Source organism: Drosophila takahashii, chromosome 3L (genome assembly GCF_030179915.1).
Source record: "Drosophila takahashii strain IR98-3 E-12201 chromosome 3L, DtakHiC1v2, whole genome shotgun sequence".
Classification (NCBI taxonomy): Eukaryota; Metazoa; Arthropoda; class Insecta; order Diptera; family Drosophilidae; genus Drosophila; species Drosophila takahashii.
In genome coordinates, this window is record NC_091680.1 from 15494583 (window position 1) to 15515858 (window position 21276).

Here is a 21276-nt window from a genome sequence, read left to right on the forward strand (position 1 = left end):
TGGCTTATCAAAACACAACATCTACGCACCACACACACAGACACTCAAGCAAACTCACAGACACACACATAGACACGTGAGTGAGTGAGGAAAACGTGGTCCCATCTTAATCGCATTTGGCCAAGTTCTTGCTCTATTTTGCACAGAACGTTTTCTTGGGTCTTACTTTTGCCGTTTGTCGATTGCGGCCGGGAACTAATTGAAAGCTGGCCTGAGCTGCATTAGGCCGAGATTTGTGCTCGCATCACGCATACGCCACGTTGCCCCCACCTTCAACCTCTTTCCTATCCACATTACGCATACGCACTGTGTGTTTGTGACAGTTTTACTTTTATTATCATGTGAATGGGCTGGGGCATCCCTTTTGATTTGGGCAACCGAGTAACGGAGCAACTTAAGAGCGGGTCTTAGGGGGGATTAACCAAGCGTTTAATCGCAGCTTGACACACAAAAACACATAAAACACTCACTCACTGCCTGACATTATTGGGCCGCTTTTTATATTCGCTTTTTATTTTATTGACATTTACTTGCTTAACGTGCTTGTAGCTCTCCTATTATTGTTATTATTATTGTCGAGTTTTCAGTTCTGGTATCTGGTATATGATGCTGCTGCTTGATTGTTGTTGCTGGTTGCTATTTGCTGTCTGTCGTTCACGTTCAACAAAATTGCAATAAAGTGAATTTTTCCACACGTTGCATACTTTGGAGCGCCGCTCACTCACACACACACAGGCACACATGTGCTGTACATGAGAGAAAATTGCAGTTACTGCCGCTCGATGGCTGAATTTTAAAACAATTTTTTATACACAATTTTCCATTGTGCGGAGAACATCTCTTGCAGCTGGAGTTTTGCGGCTCTGGTTCTTCTGGCTTCCCCAGGACAAAACTTTATTTATTGCAATATTTTCGTAAGTTTGCAAATCTGGCACGCGCACGCACACACACACGCATAGGCACACGCACGTACGTTGTACGTACGCTGGCACACACACTGTGACGCTCCGCTAACGGAATTTCGGTTGATTATAAAACGACAGAGCAAAAGTTAGCGCATCGCCAGCAAAACAGCAAAACAGCAGAGCAGCAATGACAGCGGCAAGCGGAGCGGAGCGCGAACGGTACTGGGAAATCGCAGCAGCGGGAAAAGCGGCAGAGCAGCAGCAGAGCAGCCGAAAAGAGAAGCTTTCGCAGCTGGAAAAGGAAAAGCCTGGAAAACGGCAAACCGAGCAAGAAAGAGAGAGTTTGGCCAAAGCGCATGCGCCGCTGCAGAAAAGCTGGAAAAGCCTTTTGTGGGGAAAGGCAAAAAATAGTAGGAAAATCCAGTTCTCCCTTTTATGTGTCAGTGTAACAATGGAATCCCCCCGCTTTCCCACCCCCTCGAAAATGCAAGTAGAGTTGCAGGCCTCATTAGTGTCAAGGCGACATACAAATTTGGCACTAACTAGACAAATTCCTTGAGTGGCCAATTAATATGCATGTGCAGGGACCACGCCCACTTGGCCACTCGGCGAAGGCGTAGCCGGCAATGGGAGAATATGGATATAGTATATCATCATCATCATCACAGCAGACCCATCTATCATCCCAGGGAGTTGCAAGTGGCGGAACAAAAAAAGAGGAAAGAGAAAGTATTTCGGGGCTTTACATCCTGTTGTTGGCTCGGGAGTCCTGCGCCTGTCCTCCTGCTCTCTAGGTGTTCAAGTGTGAGTGTGCCAGTGTGTGTGTGTGTATGGCAGTTTGTTTTTAATCAACGTAAACTGGGTCAGCTTTGGGGCTGCAACTAAAAATATCATTTATGCTGCATTTGACTTTCCCTTCGTCTCATTTGCCTCGCCGTTTTTCGGCTTTGAATCAGCAAATATACATAAAATATATACCTATATGTGTATAAATATCCTTCATATATACCTCTATATATATGACTATCGAGAAGTAACAGCGGCTTGAGCTCTGCCGGGCCTAACATTTAAAGGTAGAGGAGTCGGTGCTGTTAGTGTTACAGCTTCTGTTGCCACTGTTGACCCAGTTGGCTCTCTATAAATAGCACAGCCCACAAAGGGGGCGGCGGGTCGAGGGGTCAAAGGGCGGAGCTGGTTGTGGGAGTACTGGGAGCCCGGCCAACGAGAATTTGAATTTGAATTTGAGCAATTGATGTCGGATGCTGGCTTATGACGAATGCTGAGCGTTCGGCTAAAGAAATTGCATTCTCAGGGAGCTGGGAACTGGGAATGGGAAATTACATTTCGTGGCAGTCCATTTGGAGTGGGTAATGCAATATTGAGGAGGCGACTTTCTTGTTTCTTGCTGGCGACGCTTACTTAAGGTGAGTAATGTAATATTTATGTGGGTGAGGTCAAGGAAGCGGCTTCGTGGGGATATTTTATCTTACGCAGTAAAATTGTTATGGCCTGTAATTTCTAAGTTTATTGCATATTTTATGGATGCTTTGATATATTTGCTTTCGCACTTGGAATTTGCTTTCTAAAAATTATACCTTTGATATAAATATTTTTCAAGACCAATTAATGTGCTTAAAATTTTAAACTATTTAATTAGTTTTGAAATGTTTTCAGTTTAGAAATTAAAGGTTAAAACTTACTATAAAATCGTTAACCTATCTCATAAAATTCACATTAAAAATTGCAAGTACTAAATATAGAAAAAATATTTTTAAGGAATCATATCTTTTAATGCTCAATGATCAAAAAAATGTAATTAATAAGATCTTTCTAAAAGTATGACCCTTTTATTTTCACAATACACATTCACACAACAAAAACTTAGTTTCAAAGAAGAGCACTCACCTCTGATGAAGTTAGATAGCACATCCTCGAATCGGTGCTCTCAATGGAAGCCTGTTGAACAATTCCGTAGCGTGACTCGCGATCACTTAAATACTCCGATCGCAAACTATCCTGACGTATGAACTCGGCGCTGGAGAACAGAATTTAATTTTAGGATAAATATTTGTTAAATGAAAATAGAATATATGAACATACCGTTGTTCTAGGGAATCGGCACGAGCACTTTTGTAGCCCGAATCGTTGAGGCTGCTGTCTTGTCGCAAGGAAGGCAGCGAGTCCCAGGGCGAACGCTTGTGCCCGGAACCAGGAACCTGCTGGGTCATCATGCCGTGACCCGATCCGGATCCAATTGTGGAGCTGCCGGAACGCCAGCCATCCGAGTGGCGGAACCACTGGGCCCGAGCCGATTCGCCAATGCAAGAGGCGCAACGCGAGTTGGAGAAACTACAAAAGGACTCATAAAAAATAGATTGGTTCTTTGATATTTTAATTTCACAACTTTACCTGGAATTATGATCCGATAGATAGCCACGATCGCGTTCGCGCTCCCTCTCCCTTATCAATTCATTGCGATCACTGTAGTAACCATCACGATCACGATCCCTTTCCTTATCGCGAATAGTAGATAATGGGCGATGCGGCGGCAATGGCAACGTGGAAGATTTGGAATTGGCTGTGGATAGAATATGGCATAGCATCAAATTAGTTCGATGCGATTTAGTGATACTAATTCAATCCTAGTTGAAGGCATTCCAAAATCTATGGCAAGCAAATGCAATCGACTTATGGCTTCAATTCGCATCGAATCGTGAATCGGGTGACTTAAAGCTATAGTTATAGAGCATTGAATCTGGAAGAGATCGTGCGGAATCGATTCGGAATGGAACTACTTACGCCTACGAAGTGGATATGGGCTGCGCTGGTTCGATCCGGGTAGGCTTTCAGCGAATTCTGATGATGGTTGTTGAATTGTTGTGGTTGTTATTATATTAGTTGTTCATGGTGTTGTTGGTTGGTTGGTTGTTGTTGTTGTTGATGTGTCGGTGGGCAATGCGAGGAGAGTAATGGATGAGCATTTTATGAAGTGACATGGATAGCAATTATGGTATATTGTTAGAAAGAAACGGAGTAATAAATGCATACACTTAAAGAAAACGCAAGTTTAAGTTAAGACTCAAGATATAAATATAAAGTTAAGTAAAATAAATAAGCTGAATTCCAATAGGAAAATTATTAAAATACACTTAGACATTTTAAAAGAATTAGCGAATTCCAAAGCTAATTAATTAATATAAATGGTTATTTTTATTAGAAACCCTAGTGAAAAGAAAATTTATTTTTAACTATATAAAAAAACTTCAGTTCAAAAATTAGTTAAATATATCTAAGCTATATTACCATTAAAAAAATTCTATAAAGATTTTACTATATTATATACCCCTTCCAAATTTTAAAAATTTAAGATCAAGAGGATATAGCGAATATTTTAATAAATAATTTTGCAGTAATATTTCCTAAAACTCTTCCTAAATAATGAAAAATTTGCCCCTCTTACATAACTTCTATTATTCCCGCCTATTCGTTTGGAATTCTTTGTTACCTTTTCAATCCCTTTCCAATCCTTCTCGATTACAACATTTAGCATTCCTCTTCCGCTAACCATTTTCATTCCCATTTAATCAGATTACCCAGCCATTCCCATTCAGCCCAACTGCCCCCGAACAAAGCACCTGACTTTATTAGGCCGCTGACATGGGTTCGATTGGCTTCCGCGGACTAACTGACTGACTGACTAACTGACAGGTTGATATGTACGTTTCCCGGTGAATTTCGCTACCCAAAAGCTAATTAAGAAAGAAATTCAATTAAGCGAAGCGAAAGAAGGGGAATAACGAAACGTTCATCAGCTACCACAACAGCGAGAACAAAAGTGGCTAAAGAGTTAATCGAAAAAAACAGGAAAAATCTAACCAAAACGTGGTATAATCTAGAGAAATTCTCTCGGCCAGCTCACCCAGATTCTCCATGCTCTGCGAGAGCAGGGCCTCGAAAGTGTGCAGACTGTAGGACTCGGCATCCATGCCCTTGGCCAGGGTGTTCCTCAGATGCATCTCGTACTCGAGGAGCAGCCGCGAAGTGGGCGATCCCGGAGTGGGCGTGACATTGGGGGCCTGCTGATGATGATGCTGATGGCGCGAGGATCGCTGCGGAGGTCCCTGCTGCTGCTGTTGCTGCTGGGAGTCCCGATGACCCGATGACGATTGCTGCTGTCCGTAGGATTGATCCTGATCCGAGTTGCCATTACTGGAGCTCGGAGTGGTCGCATAGCACTGGTTGTCGAACATGACATTATCCGAGGGCGGCGAACCCTCGATGCAGCTGCGTTCCCGCTCCAGCTCCAAGTAGAGGTTGCGCGGCGGATAGCCACGTCCGATTTCATGCGAGGATCTGATGGATAAATAGCTTAGTACCGGGTAAAAACACATATCAAAACAGAAAACACCCACCTCGAGCCGGAGAAGCGCGACGACTGACTGCTGGCACGGCCCATCGTGTTGTTGTTCATGATGTGGTGACCGCCACCTCCGCCGCCGCCGCCGCCTCCGCCCATTCCCATGGCCATTCCATGCTGATGCATGTGCGGCGGGTGGCCCAATGTCTGGGCCGCATTCGCATTGTAGTAGTTGTAGCGCCGACGCCCCATCTCCGGCGAGGTCACCGGCGACTCGGTGCTGGGCATCGGCTTCAGCATGCGCTTCAGGGTGCTGGTGTCCACGTTCATGTCCTCGGTGCTCTTGGTCTTCCGCCGGGTGTTGTTGTTGATTACATTATGCTGGTGCATGTCGTGCGAGTGCGCGTCGCGTGCCTGTGGGTGAGGAGAGAGTGGGAGGGAGAGTGTGTTACATAGGTGGGTGGCATATCTAGTTAAGTCCACACAGAGAAAGAACAAGGTGGCTTAAAAGCGTGATTTAGCGACTACAAGGTTGTTATTATTGTTAAAGGTTCCTAGTAATTATCCGGAACTCCATAATCTTTGATTTTATTCTACTGAAATAATAATTCTTAAAATCTTGACAAAAGGAATAAGTTCATTTTAAGATTGTAAATGAATTAACGTGTATACGAGTATTTTATACTTGCACTAAATACAAATAAAATTCCATATTGGACTTAGTTGCGCTACACCAAAAAAAAAATTGATATGAAACGTAGATCGATTTTACAATGCGGCCAGGTAAATTTGACCTGGTCGAAAAGACTGTTTCATGTAAAACGATAAGGGTTTTGCATTGACCTGAAATTTACTTGGCCATATCGATTTTACGGGAACATGCTTTTTTTGTTTGTACGTATCAGAAGAAATAAATACTTTATATTATCTTGAAGTTAAAGTCTTCGAAATTACATGGGATTTGAATATCTTTAAAGAGTCTGAAAAAACTTGTTTGTCTCTTTTTGTTTTGTAATTTAAATTTTACAAATAAATAATATATACTTTTTAAAAATTCTAGTCTCTCTGTGTAAATATTTCGAGCCTAGCAGTAAACCCACCATATCATCGCCAAAGTCCTTGTTGCGAGTGCCGGTTCCCTTGGAGGAGGAGGTGCAAGTGCCCACGCTCTGGTGCAGGCCGCCGCCGGCCTGGGTGCCTTCGCTCTTGGAAAGATCCATGTCCATTTGGCACGCGGCCGGGTCATCGTTGCCCACCTGTGAGCCCACGTGATTCTGGCCGCACATGTCGGGGCCCACGTTGCCCACGCCGGTCACGATGACGCCGGGAGTGTTGGTGTTTACCCCGGCATTGGCCACATCCTGTCTGTCCTGCTGGCCGCCCTTCATCTGACGCGGCAGGGTGTCTAGAGATTGGAATCACAGTTAGCTGGCTCTAGACATCCTCAGGCTCTAGGACTCACCTGCTCCCTGCGACTGTCCGGGACCTCCGCTGGCCACGTTGTCGTACAGCGAGGTGCTGCTCACCGCACTGACCACCTTGCCGGAGCCCACCTGCTGCTGGCCGTCGACGTCGGTGATTCGGTGCGAACCAACGTTTCGCGGCAAAGTGGATGAACCTGCAATGAGGATGGCGGTGAGTTTTGATGGGAGTGGGGATGCGGTGGATCTTGTCGCCTAGTCGCTAATGTTCGGGGAACTTTCGGGGGCGGGGTGTTGGTTAAATCAAAAAATAAAGCTATCTTTCATTTGCCTTCTTCAGGGGGATCATACATTCCTTCAATTTGTTCTCTTTTCTGTTTTCTGTTTTTGGGGGGACTTATGGAGTAGTAATCTCACCTCGAACACGGGGATCGGTGCGCAGGCGCGCATACTGCTCGGCGGACATGCAGGTGCACTGGGGCTCCTGGCGGACGCGCGACGGCGACGCCGGAGTGCTGAGCGGCTTTCGCTTGGCCTTCACCTTGCCCTTGCCGGGGGGGTCCAATTTCAGCGAGTACGACGACGAGGCCTTTCGTGAAAATTTGAAAGAAGGCGACTGTAAAACGTCGCACTATCATTAGGTTAGTTGATTGGGATTACAAGGTTCTGTGTGTGCGGTTTCTCCTCTTTCTATAACTCTTCTTCCTATCTCTGTAGTTTAGCATCCAGCTAACTCTCTTTGGAGATCTTTGGCTCGAGCTGGCAGCTCGGCGAATTTATCTTTGTGTCTTTGTGTTTTTTTTTTTCGTAACTAAAGGATAGTGTTCTGAAATATCTTAGAGAACGTCTACGAGTAGCAGTTTAGAAGGGTGCAGGAAGTAAAGTTTGAAGCTTGACTTTGGGTGCTGAAAGCCTTGATCTACTGGAGTACAATATTCTAGATAGTGATAGCAGTTTTTTTTTTTTTTTGGTAGTAGAGTGTGTGGGACACAAACAAGATTTGGATTGGTTATACTTAGTTAGTAAGCTTTCGCTTTTTGTCTCCTTAGCGCTTGGCGCTTCTGAAGTAACTGATAACTTGATTGTTCTACATAGCGATATAGCGATTTTAGTTTCAGCCGAACATTCACTTAGCCTAGCGTTAACGTTTCTTTTGATTATACAACTTTGATTGGGGTTAACTTGAACTTTTAATTTATTGTAAGCATGTGCGTTTGCTTGAATATAACAATGTTCGATTCGAATTCGCCTGGATTCGTTTGTTTGGTTTCAGAAACCTCCATGGAAGCCGCCTTCGAGGCGATAAATGATGCTCCAAGAATATATAGTATATACTATACGCTATATCTATTTCTGATTTCTGATGTCTGATTTTTCAGACTCTTCAGATCCTAATTATCAAATCTAGCTCTCACTGGAGTGATACTGGTTTTGATTTTTGAAAATTGCTTCGATTCGTAAACCGCCCACTTGCATGGGATCTCGGAGTGGGAGAGGATGGATCGGGATTGTCGGGAGCGGGGGATCGGATTAGGGCTCGTCGGAAACGGATTGTAGGGGATAGGTAACGGTATTGTAGTAGAGGATACGTGCGATTGTTTTAAAGCGTTTTGCGTTTTTCTTTTGCATTTTCATTTGTACGATTCCACAGTTTTATTTACATCGTTGATCGACATCATCATTGCGGTCAAATTTTAATTGTCAATTTACATTTATACATTTTCATTCATATCGTTTATAATCGGAAATTTAGTTTGGTTTTCAGTTTTTTTTTTTTGGTTTTTGTGGCACACGTGAAATGCAAACGAATCGAGTTGAAAATATATTTATACATAAATATATATTTAGAGTAGTTAAATAAAATTATTGTTAGATAATAAAAGCATTTCGAAGGGGGGAAAACGAGGGGTTCATATATAGAATAGATTTCAGAGAGAATCGTGGTGTACATTCAGAATGTTTTTATTCGGGGGGTTTTTTTGGTATTGTTGTTGTAGTTGAGTTGTTGTTGAGTTTTGTTTGTTGTTTGTTGGAGTTGCGTGTTTTTTTTTCATTCATAAATTTCGAAAGAAATATCCGTCGGTTTTCATTTTGGTATCGGTTGTTTTTGAAAATGTTTCGAATTGAAGTACGAAATGAAATGCATTAAAAATGAAATATTTCGAAGGATTTATAGTTTTTGAGTTTTGGCGTGTTTCGACAATGATTTCGAAAAATGATTAGAAGAGAGAAAAAGAAATGAAAGAATATATAATATAAATACATTTAACAAATTTTAGTGTGTGTGTGTGTGTATGTGTGTGGCGTGTGTCTGTCTGCGTTCAGTGTGTTATCGGATAGTTTTCGCTGTTCATCTTCACACTTGGATGAATCACATTTACAAATGAGTCCTAGGACAAGGAACTTCAGGTGAGATATCTGAACACTGAGAGTGAAAACGAGAGTGGGTGGAAAATTGGGGCTGGTGGGTGGTTTTTGGTTTTTTGGTGGTTGGGTGGTTTTTGTGGTGGGTGGACACATATAGCAGAAAAGTTTACAACAATTACGACACTCAGTATGTGGTTGTTGTGGTGTGAAACACTTATGGAAGGATCTTACTCATGCCCGACATTGCGGATTTGAACATTTAAATTCGTTTAAAGGAGGGTGAACTTTTACTTGGATATTATTATCATCATTATAAATATTATTATCTTTATCGGCGATCAAACGACACTTAGGTGAAACAAGAATTATTCATTGGTGTGTGGCTGTGTTGGATGTACACTGTACACAGTGGGAAAGAAATAATATGAAGCGATACTAACGTATTTTTTTACAATGTAAGACACCTGCAACAAATGATGCGCAAAGTAAGAAAAGAAAATGAAACAATTATTAGACTTGGCTAGTCCAGATAGTTCATGTCTGACTACAATATATTAGAATCTATATATTAATAGGCGTATGGTAAGTGTGTTCATAGATGGGTTCAAGTTTCAGTTTGAAATGTGTCCGTTGAGATGATAGCTTTATGGATGAACAGGTCAGAAATTAAGTAGTACAGAGGGGTAAAGTTTAGCTGAACTTATTATCAGTTTTTGGTTATCATATAGTATAGTATTTGTACAAATTAGTTATTTTAGAATATGAGAAGGTGGAGTTTATGTACATAATTCTAATTACATAATTTCAGAGGATATTTACAATTAAGTTTAGAATAGCCTCAAAGGGTTAGGGAATCGGACCGAAAGTCTCCTTAGCTCATCTCTCAAATCTCTGCCTCAATTTCTGACTACGAAGTGAGTTTCCTTTTGATCGTTATTTAGATGCATGTCTTTGTGTGTGTGCTTGTGTTTGCATGTGTGTGTGTCTATAAATACTACGATTATACTTTACTTGGCCAATTTTCTCAATGTACATAAACTAGAAAACGAAAAACGCAACTTTCCACATACAACTCAATATAATTTTGAAAACTTAACATAAAACCAATAAAAATATTGTCTTAAAATTTCAGCGAACCAATTTCTTCAAATCGTCAAGTTTTCCAACTAATTAGCGAGTACAGGGAGGATTTATGTAACGGTGTATGTTTTTTAGAGCGTTTCGTTTATGACTGTGATTCAGATTGTAATAATTTTTATGCCAAGCCGATCTTGCAAATTAAGTTAATAGAATAAAATCACGAGAGATTTCCTTAAAAAAAATTATTGTGGGTAAGACGTTTTATTTTGATATTTAATTCAGAAATTGTAAAGATTGTTAATAAATAGAACTTTAAATATTATATATGAAAATCCAAGAAATGCTTTTAAATGCTGTTTAAATGCCATTGACTTTATGGTTTTTGGCTCAGTCCATGGTCAATTTAAAATTTTGGAAAGCAAGATACAAATTTCGTGCTTGGCATAAACGTGACTGTGCGTGACTGTGACTGTGACCGTGACTCTGCGGTGATAGTGAGCGAATGAAGAGCTTAATTATGATTTCATCTTCAGATTGTTCGAGTGCCTTGCGGCACTGAACCTTGAGATTGATTTGTGGATATTTAAAGTACATGGCTAGAGAGATGTGTTTTATATGCAAAGCAAACATCAACTGGCTCGTATTATCATTATCATCGTTATCATCGTCGTCAGCGGCAGCATCAACATCATAATCGTTATCATTTTAATCGGCACCTTGGTTCTCACAGTGTCTTCCTAGTGTCAGTCTGTGTGTTTGTGTGTCAATGAGTGTTTTGTGGGTGGGTGGTTCGGTTCTTTGGCTTGGTTCGGTGGTAATGGTAGTTCTGGTGGTTCTGGTTTTGGCAGTGGTTCGGGGTGGTGGCTCAGCTGAGTGCTCCAGCTGGCGGGCATGATTACAGCTCGCCGCCAGACCTCTGTTAGTGTTGCTGTATTTGTTTTGGGGTGGCTGAGGTTTTTTTTTCGGTATCGGTATCAGTTGAGGTTGGTTTTGAATTAATTTTCATATATTTTTTTTTGTTTTTTTGGCTGTTTTTGTTTTTTTAAATTCTTTTTTTTTTTTGATTTGTTGGCATTGTTGTTGTCGTCGCTATGCGAAAATGTTTGCTTTGCCAGACCGTAAGAGAATACTTACACAGCACTCGCGGAACTGTTTGGCATCGATGGGCGATGTGAAGTTGAGGCCCCAGGTGTCGTTGGTCATGGGATCCTTCCAGTAAACGAAGCACTCCGATGCCTGGCCAATGCGTGTACCTAGGGGATAGTCCTCAATGAGTTAACCGTTGAATTGGCGCCCAACGAATGTGCACTCACCTGGCTGCACAAGTCTCACATCGAGTATCTTGTCCACCTGACTGTTGTAAGCGGTGATGTGAAAGATGCACTCGGGCGAGTCCTGAATGCAGGTGATGTTCACAGGAACCAAATCCTCGGACACTTGTTGCCACTTGACGGTGCCGGCTCCGCTGGCTGATACATGGAAGACCTCTGCCCACAACCTGAACGAACTATCGTTGGTTAATTAAGTTTTTGACAATGCAGTTGGTAGTTGGTGTTGGTTGGAAATTTGATTTTGATTTCGAATTTTATGGCACAATTGGTTTAGATTTGATTTTTGGGTTGGAGAGGGTAGTTGGTTAAACAAAGAAACACATTTTGTTTTCATAGTTGTTGTAGTTGCAGTCGTAGGTGGGAAGGAAAAGTTGAAGCAGGATACATTTGTAGTTGTTGTGGTGGTTTGGTGGTTTGGCCGCATCAATTTGTGTTTTTGTGGATTTGAGGTGTACATTTATTGGTTCGATTTTGTCGTAAGTTGTAGTTGGTAAATTGTTTTATATACATTTGATTTATTTTTCGTTTTTTTGTTTTTGTGAAAGAAAGAAAAACCAGAAGAAGAACACAATTAGTTGGATTGAAAAAAGTTATCGAAAGAGCGAATTCAATTGTGGTTCAGTAGTTGGTTGGTTGTGGTGGCGGTGGTGGTTGGAGCCCCCGTTTTTCGGCAGTCAGAGAACATAAACAGAGTCGGGCTAAAAGAGTGGTTCGGTCCTGAAAGTTAAGATCATAACGCACCTCAATAGATGGCCATCGCGACGACGGGAGCTTTGCCAAGGGGAATCCTCATAGCGATAGGCCTTGCGCATCAGCGGGGCACAGGAGCAGCTCAGTTTATTACCCATGGCGCAGTTGGCGCAGCTAGCCGCAGATCCTGCAGGAAGTTTCGGTTAGTTTCTGGCCAGGATTAGAGGGACAGGATTAGCAGAGCTTACCTTTACCAGAGGCACCCCGATGTCACCACATGCCGCTCACGTCCGCCTGCGAGAGCGCCTGTCCGCGGTTCAGCGACTGTGAGCGCTGATTGTGCCGATGGTTGTGGTAGCGACTCGATCGCTGTAAGAAATAGGAGTAATTATAGAATTTTATTTTACTTAGACTTGCTTACGTAACTATATCCTTAAATACTTTATTTATTTAATCATGGAACCTCTGTTTTTAGACAACCTACAGAACTTGATAAGGCATAACTAACATAAATGTGGGAGAAATAGTATTTACATTCAAATAATTCCCATTTTGGGACCAACAAGACATTTTTGGTATAAGAAATTTCTCCCCTGTCACATTCTATCTTCTATTTTAAACGAAAAATGTGATAAATAATTGTGGACCACAAAATACTTAAATTATAAAAATATTCTTTTGTGGATTTTCCTAATGAAACTATCTTATGATATACAAAAACAGTAAACAACTTATTAGAATTGTAAATAAAAACTAAAAATATATTTTTTTATAAGTTTGATACCTTTAAGAAAAACCAATAAATATTTTTGAGATACACGATCTTACGGCAATTGATAAAAAGAAGTGGGAAGTTAAAGATGCATAATAAATACAATGTTTAAGCTGCAATAAAATTGAACAAAAAATCCAAATCTCTGAAACGAAGGCTGCACAACAAGTTTCAGGTCTTTGGCTGCTTGGCTCTGTGAGATTAAAGCGTTGAAGCAACCCACGCCACAGTTTATTATCATCAAGCCAGACCGAGAGGTGCGAACGCTGGTGCAGCAATACGAATTTCCCCTGCGCCGCCACAAAAGTTGTGTAGGTGTCAAAAACAAAAGCGATGCATAACTCAAGCCGAACGATGAAAAGCGGAAAATGTGCTTTGAAGTTTTCACATTTGATTTTCTTGGGCAACTCAGGCAGGCACTGCACTCCCGAATGAACGCAAATTCTGAGGTGAGATGGGAGCAGAATTTATTTTTATGTGGATTAAATTTTATAAATATTCACAGTCTGGCCCATATGTTGGCCACATTTGTTGTTTGTTCACTCGCATAGAAGCACATTTCGATCGGCATTATAACGGAATATATATAAAGGTTTATATATAGCTACTTTTGTTTACATCAGTTGACCCAGAGGGCGACAAATACAGACACCTGTTCTATGAATCGGTTTGGGCCATTCAGTTGCCGGCTTCCGAAACGGTTCGAACTTTGAATTGCGGTTTACGGATCGGGGCTGACGAGTTCTTGAAAAAGCCAAAACAACATCACAAATGCACGCCGCAGACTCAACTAACCGACGCTCGCAAGAAAATCAAAATCAAAACGAATTTTCATCTCTGCGACTTTGGTCTCTTTTCGGATCTCTTGGCGTCTCGCGAGCGCCACACCACCCACATATAGCTCTTGGGTCTCTCAAGAGATCAGATCTCTGGCGAGATATGGTCGAGCAACATGCATGCGATCATCAAGTGGACCACAATGGGCATGGGAACATCAATGGGAATCCGGAGTGGTTATGGGAATGAAAATAAAAATAAAAGGGGAAAACTGAAAATGGAAAATGAGGAAAATGGGACTGTCTTCTCAATGCTCTGCGTTCGCGTGCTGGCTGCACGTGTTGTTGTCAAATTTATTTTTAAAATCAATCCACTCTCGCCACGCCACTCTCCACTCTCATTAGAATTGCAATTGGGATCGGCTGGCTGACACACTTTGAGGCGATGAGCGACACATCGAAATGGATCATCAAGTTGTTGACAATATTAGGGGGATTTCTATCGACACTTTCGGGGAGAGGAACTAGAGAGGCGACTGTTGTGGTAGTCTTAGGCCATTTCCGAGGAATAATGGCCACATTTCGATAAAAACTAATTTTGTGGTTTCTTTTAGTTGCGCTGGTGATATTCCTAACTATTTAATGAATATTTCCTAATCCTAAGAAAGCAGTAATCTTTATTACACCATTCTTTGTTACTAAATTTGATAACCATTCGTGGAATTATTCAGAATACAATTTTCCTAAGCAATTATTAAAATTATTTATATATTTCATTCTTCAAAAGTAATTTGTTCAATTTGCGCTAACAATTTAAGATGAAAATAATTTTTTAAAGATTATTTCTGATACAATAATTTTTTGAGTTTAAATTGAATTATTTCAAAGAGTTCCTTATTATCGTTTGTACTTTACTAAGGTTTTATTTTATATTTAACAAATTTTTCAAAGCCCTTTCAGAAAATTAACTCAGAATATCATCTATTTAAACGTGTCATAAATAAACATGCTTAATTTTATGACTTTTTAAATAGTGTTTCGTTTGAAAACTTTTCCTTTCCATTTGGGTAGTTTGGCAATTTATGGAGAAGAATTTACAGATGGGCTATAGTTTGTTTTCTTTTCTTTTATATAAATAATACACACCTCCACATGGCCCCAGCCATCGGCGTTCATTTTGGCGGCTGCCTCGACACTTTCCTTGGCGCCCATTGTTTTGTTTTCGTTTTAAGATCGCGTTCAGTTTGGTTTGATGTTTTCCCAGGGAAATTGTATCGCTATCCGCTTTGCTCGTTTTTCCTCCTTTTCCTCTGCCCGTTGAGTGCTTTCAGGACTCAGCAGGATTCAGGACTCAGGACTCAGGACACTGGGCAGCTGTCAGATGTTATTTATTTTGGGCCCCAGCGGAGGACCAGGAGCGTCTGCGTTGTGAGGGCCGCGAGACTCGTGGGCCAGGAGACTCGGTTCAATGTATAAATATTGAGCGGATTGACGTTGACGTCGCTCCTGCTGTCACACACACAAACACAAACTCGCTCGCAAGCTCTCTTTAATTCGGCGAGAGCGAGAGAGAGGGATGCTGTGTCCGTTGAAGGCGGCTTTCAATCGACTTTCGTCGGGTTGAACGTGGTGCTGACGTTGAAAGCAGTTAAATAATAGAACAGGAGCACGTCCTGTCCGTCCGTATGTGTGTGTGCGTGCGTGGTATCCTGCTGGTATGTCCTGGCCTATATGGCGTATACGTATGCGTGTGTCGAGTGTATTATTTATGCATCAGAATGTTCTTTGCTGATGCTGCTGCTTTTGCTTCTCCTCTGGAGAGTTTTATTCCTTTGTTTGTCCTTTATTTTCTTAGTTTTTCCTTGTGATTTTCATCCTTTGTCAGTTTTTCACTTTGGTGCTTTTTAACGGTGCGTATGATTAATTTTTGTATATTTTTTTAGTTGGTATTATCTTTTAGTTTTTGCTTAGTGCCTTCGATTAGGATTTAGTTTGCGTTTTAGTTGGGGATTTGTTGTTTTATCCTGTGGCCTTTGATTTGGCAACGCCTTTCGCGGCCCACCGAAAAAAAGTTCGTTTTTGGCCTGCTTTTTTGGGCTATTTCAGAAACCAATTTCGTTTATTATTAAAGGATCACTTTTCACTATATTTAAGAGGAATTTTCGGTGTATTTTTAAGTGATTTGAACTGGAAATGTCGAGAATTTCCTTTTTTCGCCACGAAAACGAGCAGGATGAAGGCGCTGTGTATTTTCGTGTAGCCAAAATACCTACAAAACTTGACGAAGCCCAAACGAAATGTTTTTACTTGACGAAACGGGAGAGGAGCAGAGCCAGAAGAGCCAGGGAAAGAGCGGAGAAAGAGAGCAAAGTAGAGCAGGAGATGAGCGTCGAATTACAGCGACAGCCGAAAATTCTACCTCCTCCCCCTTTTCCTTTGGCTTTCCCTCTTCGCCTTCTCCCTTTCCCACAGGCTTATATTTTAATTTCGATTTCTTTCTTGGTTTTCCGTCATTATCCTTTATTTTGTATGCCTTCAGCCTCTTCTGCTCCTCTCTTTCTGAGTGTGTGTGTGTGGCTTAGCTTAGAGGTATGTGCAGTGGCTTTGACCCCCCTTCAGCACCCCACCCCCCTCTCTTTTCGCAGCGTGTGTGCCTCAAAAAAGTTGCATAAATCACCACACCTTAATTTACTTAAATGTCGTTTCTTGTTGGGTAATGTTTACTATTTGACTTTTAGTTGATTAATTCATTTTCGCCTGCCTCGTGGGCGTTTTTTCCACTCGGGCACAAAAGTATGCTACACTTTTTCGTCGCTTTTCATCAATGGCTTTTCTAAGGAATTTTCGTTACTTTTAAGCTTCGGTTTTGTTGAATTATTTACTGTGGGTTTTCTTTTTATTTTTGTGATTTAGTTAAAAGCTTTATTTTGTTTAGGTTAGTATTTTTTGAAGCAAGAAAAAAGCGACACAACCGTCGACGGCGACTTCGAAATTCGTTTTGAGTCGCTCAAATGCAGAGGGATGCTGCGACGCCGACTGCGCAGCTGGCAGCGACGTTGCTGCAACTGTTGGAATGTGTGCCACACACACACACTCAAATACACACACTCTCTTTAATTTCTTCTTTCTTTTTTCTTTGTTTTTTGGGGTGGCTCTGCTCTTGTTGTTTTTGGCCCTTCGTTACATGTGCTGCTGCTGTGTGCGAAAGTTTTAATGTCTCCCCAATGCATATGTGTGTGTGAGTGTGTCTACGTGTGTGTTAATGTAATATTAATGTTATAATTTGCTAGGCGGAAAGGACAACGAACGTGCCGAGTTAGGGACATCAATAATGCAGCCAAAAAACATAAAGGATAAGGGGTGATTCGGTTGGGGTTATGGTGATTTTTGGTGGGGTTTAAGGTGGTTTTTGGTGGGGGAGGGGTCTTTCAGCATGCCAATCAACCGAGAAATTCCCAATTAAAGCCAAGCCCGACTCTATTTTCCAACACTGCTCCACAACCAAGCGAAACTTTGAAACAGCACGTTCCCACAAAGTAAAAGTGAAAAGCAACATCAAAATTAATAAGTAGAAAGGATGCTAGCGCCGGCGTCGCTGCCTCTGCTTCAGCCTCTGCCTCCGCCGACTGCGGCAGCGAGAGAGAGAAAGCCTTTCTGCCGCTGCGCCATTTCAATATTTAACGAAGCTTTCGTCAAGTCAAGACAGCGACCAGCTGCAGCTTCTCTAACGGTAATTATTCGTTCTGGCCGCCTGCATTTTTATAGTTTTTAAATATTTTTAAAAGATTTTCGGGATTTTTTAAGACATATTCCTATTAAGTCAAAGTAAATTGGTAAAATTCGTTTTAAAAGAGGCGTGGCCGCTTTTATTAAAGCTCGTACCACCCACTCACATCGGTTAAGTACCGTTATCTCTCGCTGCCTCCAAAAGACGTCATTAGGAAACTGCAGCTTGCAGCTGACGTCGACAGAGGCAGCGACAGAAGCCGAGCTCAAAAGGCACGTCACAAAATCAAAACAAAAAACCAACAAAAAGTGGCAGCTTAAAAGTTAACCAAAAATGGACAAAACTCATTGTTGTTTTTGTTCATGGCTGCAAAAAATGGCCATCTTTGTAAATATGTGTGTGTGTGCGTGTGTGTTGGCTTTTGTTGTTGCGTAAGGCTTTTTAGGGCAACTGGAGGGTGTGGTTTAGGGTTGCCAAAAACCAATGGCCATTAAAGGATCAAGACTAGACCACAGGTTGAATAAAACTGCCCAGTTAGCCAACAAATACACTTGTATATCTGGCTAAAATAACAGCTTTGCAAATGTTTAAATGATTTTTGAATCCTTTTTCAGAGGGTGTGGTTGCTGCGCAGCTTCGCTGCTCACCCTCCATCGAGCGGCATGACAACCCTAACATCTGTTTTTCGGCCAACCTGCAATCTCTTGCACCTTTCATCTCGATTCATGTTTTTATGAATGAACGGCCAGAAGCCACAACGAGGGAAAAGCTTTTAACTGACAACAACCACCAAAAATGAGTTGTACTATAAGCTGTTTTGCCAAAAATTGCTTTCTAATTAACAAATATCATTATACTTTGCACACACATTAAAAATATGTTTTTTAAATTGAGCTAGGTAAGGGAAACTTATTATTGGGTTTTTCACATCATTTTGTTCTATTTTCATGGGTATTTTTCTTTGGTTATTAAATTAAATGACTAGATTTATTAAAGCAATAGATCTTTTCCTTAGAAAATAATAAACTAATGTTACTGTAAAATGGTTCTTTTTCTCAAAAGGACTTGAATATTACCGCCAAATTCAAATGAACTAGTTCCTACAGGATATGGTCGCACTAAAATATAGTTAGGGTTAATCGAGACAAAAACCGTGGTAATATGGTCATACTAAAATGTACGCAGGGATTGTGTATCTGCTTAGGGTGACCATACTGATGTATCGATTTTCTGCAAGAAGGCAAAAGGTCCTAAAATTGAATGTGGTATATTTTTGGCAGTATATAAATACCGAAAATCCCCACAAAAGAGGCAACTTGTGGAGTTTTTTCGCCGACGCCGCCAGATTTTAAAAACAAACAATTAAAAGTATTAGCAATATAAAGAAATGCTGGAGGTCGGTGGTGAGGCCAAGATACTGGCCGGATTTACCAGTGCGGATGTGGGTCCTGAGGCGAAGGGTAAGTGCAGGAGAAGTCCCTATAACTGATGGGGTCCCGATGCAATTTCAATGTTTTCCTGCTTTTTCTTATAGAATACAATTTACTGCGTGCCGATGAGGAATATCGCAATGACAATGTGGAGCACTCGATTTACTACCAGGTTAAAGCCCAATTCCAGTCCACCGACCTGCGTTATCTCACCGAGGCGGCGGAACTGGAAAATCTGCGGCCCACAACGGAGGAGCTGATAAAATCAGCCACTAACCAGGAAAAACAGGACTTTAAAAGGTAGGATATCATGCTAAAACCCTTTAGGATTAACATTTCTAATAAACATAATCGTTAGTAAGAAATTCCTGCGCAACATCATCAAGAATCTGCAACAAAAGGAGCGTGAGAAACCGGCCGAGAAGTCAACCAAAGAATCCCTGGAGTACCTGGACTTTCTGGCGGATGCACAGGATCCCACAGAGGGTCTAACCCGCATTTCAAATATATGCAACAGCCTGCCCGAGGAATGGTGTGTCCTGCAGCTCTGCAAGAGCTTCAATCCCGCCACCACCTACTCGGTGCACAACGAGATTATAGCCAGCGATGGAGCCATATATCTCACCCTGCTGCGCCACTGTAGAAGCCCCCTAATTGGACCCATTTGCCTGAGATTCGCCAACGAGAAGCTGGCCAAACTCTTCCAAGAGTATAGCACTCTGGTGGAGCGGTTCAGGCGAGTGGTCACCGTGGATCCCCTCAATATGAAGGGCAAGGAGGCCAAGCAAAAGTACTGGGAGGAGCTGAATGCCTTCGACGCCTTTCTGCAAGTAAGTTCGAGACCTTAAACCTATGAAATTTCACTTCTCAATGGGTAATCTCCTCTAGAAACTGCTCTCTGACTTCCGGGACATAATCTCCCCCTATTCCTTTCTGTTCTTTGGCAAACGCTATGACTGCGGGGCGGTGCAAAAGCAGATCAAGAGCACATATACCCTTGTGGATGATTTCTGCCTGGTAAATGCGTGGAGCAGTCACCAGCGTGTTTTGCTCTCCCAAGCCGCTCTGCATGCCAATCGACTGAATGGCGGGGATCTCAAGGCAATCAGCGATGAACTGTCGGATAGCGAAAATGAGTATCAGACGGTGTACGAGATGCTCAAAGGATTGGCCAGCGAATGGACGCAATTGGAGGAGCGTCAGCCGCTGGCGGGCAGGAGATTTCCCACCATTCTGGTAGTCGATGAGGTACACTAACTAATTCGCCCATAAAATCATCGTTTTCTTATAAGATTACTTGCTTTCTAGCGCCTGGACCACCTCCACTGGGAGCAGCTAGTCACCGTTCAGGAATTCTCTCGGGTCAAATCACTGCATTGCCTTTGGCGATTGTACCAGCATCACAAAACAAACATAAAGTATGGCTACTACACAACGAACATCAAGCAGGGCATGTGTGTAATAAATCCAGATGGCGATTTGGTCAACTCCGGCCGCAGATTGCGCAGCTTCTTTGAGTACTGGCTATCGCAGTGGCAGCATAACTTCGAAACCGTGCCCAACGAGGAGTTGATGGTGAAGCGAGCCCTCCAGGCCGATTGTTTTGTGTAAGACTAGCTTTACTATTAATAATGAGACTCTAATATTAATGGTTTTATTTCCAGATATGCAGGTCACGGTTCGGGGCTGCAGTACGTCAATGGAAAGGCGATTTGCCGGGCTCGTGTTCGCAGCGTAGTCTTCCTATTCGGCTGCGATTCTACGCGGATGATGGGCACTGGCTTGTACAGCGCCTTGTATGGAGCCCATGATTATTACCACGGAGCTCTGAGTCCCTCGATAGTGGGCACACTTATGCCCGCCCTCGATGCGAATATGGATACAGTATCGGTGACACTCCTGAGTCTTTGGCTGGCCCCGGGTAATAAGAAAGTAATGCCCTGGACCCATATCGACCGCCCATCCTGGCTCAAAAATGGTATTATAAAAGGTGGGTTCGTATGAAAAAATATCTAGCATTTTTTAGGGATTACAATTTTTAAATTAATTTATTACAGGAAAGGAAGAAAAGACGCCCACCATGGACGAGCAAACCAACTATCATCTCGGCAGCCTGTGCTCCATTATTTCGCTGGTGCAGCAGGGCAAGGTGGAGCCGAATATCTACAACTGCTGCATTTACGTGTGCCGCGGCCTGCCCGCATGGAATTTAGCCGTTGAAAAGATGCCTTTATAGTCAGAAATTCGTGTTCGTGTCATGGAGTCGATCTCCGTAAGGAAATGTAATTTAGCAAATGAAACCAGGTACAAAAATCTCATTCATTCAAGTGGAAAGTGGTGCTCATAAGATTGCATTAAATAACTATTAAGAACACTCAGAATCGTTGAAATAAACCAGTACATCTATATTTTAAGAAAGA

At 42.0% G+C, this 21276-nt stretch overlaps 3 protein-coding genes across 12 annotated transcripts in view; 1 reads left to right on the plus strand and 2 right to left on the minus strand.

Annotated features, from left to right (window-relative positions):
• sif (still life) overlaps nucleotides 1-12329 on the minus strand; it is an 88080-nt gene extending 75751 nt beyond the window's left edge. For 3 of the 10 annotated variants that reach the window (XM_044396023.2, XM_044396022.2, XM_044396020.2), the window contains exons 1-11: nucleotides 12203-12329; nucleotides 11444-11637; nucleotides 11265-11383; nucleotides 7101-7299; nucleotides 6725-6880; nucleotides 6363-6667; nucleotides 5318-5676; nucleotides 4825-5258; nucleotides 3315-3483; nucleotides 3006-3254; nucleotides 2811-2940 (exon numbers count right to left, since the gene is read on the minus strand). In XM_044396023.2, coding sequence (XP_044251958.1) covers nucleotides 2811-2940; nucleotides 3006-3254; nucleotides 3315-3483; nucleotides 4825-5258; nucleotides 5318-5676; nucleotides 6363-6667; nucleotides 6725-6880; nucleotides 7101-7299; nucleotides 11265-11383; nucleotides 11444-11637; nucleotides 12203-12309 — 2421 coding nt within the window. In that variant the 5' untranslated portion in view covers nucleotides 12310-12329. Of the gene's footprint in view, nucleotides 1-2810; nucleotides 2941-3005; nucleotides 3255-3314; nucleotides 3484-3704; nucleotides 3762-4824; nucleotides 5259-5317; nucleotides 5677-6362; nucleotides 6668-6724; nucleotides 6881-7100; nucleotides 7315-11264; nucleotides 11384-11443; nucleotides 11638-12202 lie in introns of all 10 variants that reach the window. The other 7 variants (XM_044396021.2, XM_070215440.1, XM_070215441.1 and 4 more) reach the window with 7 other exon arrangements.
• A 92-nt stretch (nucleotides 12330-12421) lies between these two features.
• On the minus strand, nucleotides 12422-15270 carry LOC123003454 (uncharacterized). The gene is made up of 2 exons (XM_044396024.1): nucleotides 14846-15270; nucleotides 12422-12520 (listed from the first exon to the last, which is right to left on the minus strand). Exons 1-2 carry the CDS (start codon nucleotides 14909-14911, stop codon nucleotides 12422-12424), a joined length of 165 nt encoding a protein of 54 aa, XP_044251959.1. The 5' UTR covers nucleotides 14912-15270.
• A 3464-nt stretch (nucleotides 15271-18734) lies between these two features.
• On the plus strand, nucleotides 18735-21237 carry Sse (extra spindle pole bodies like 1, separase). Its single transcript, XM_017156858.3, has 7 exons — nucleotides 18735-18886; nucleotides 18961-19156; nucleotides 19215-19686; nucleotides 19745-20104; nucleotides 20165-20463; nucleotides 20521-20846; nucleotides 20914-21237. Exons 1-7 carry the CDS (start codon nucleotides 18814-18816, stop codon nucleotides 21090-21092), a joined length of 1905 nt encoding a protein of 634 aa, XP_017012347.2. The 5' UTR covers nucleotides 18735-18813; the 3' UTR covers nucleotides 21093-21237.
• Nucleotides 21238-21276: the final 39 nt, after the last annotated feature.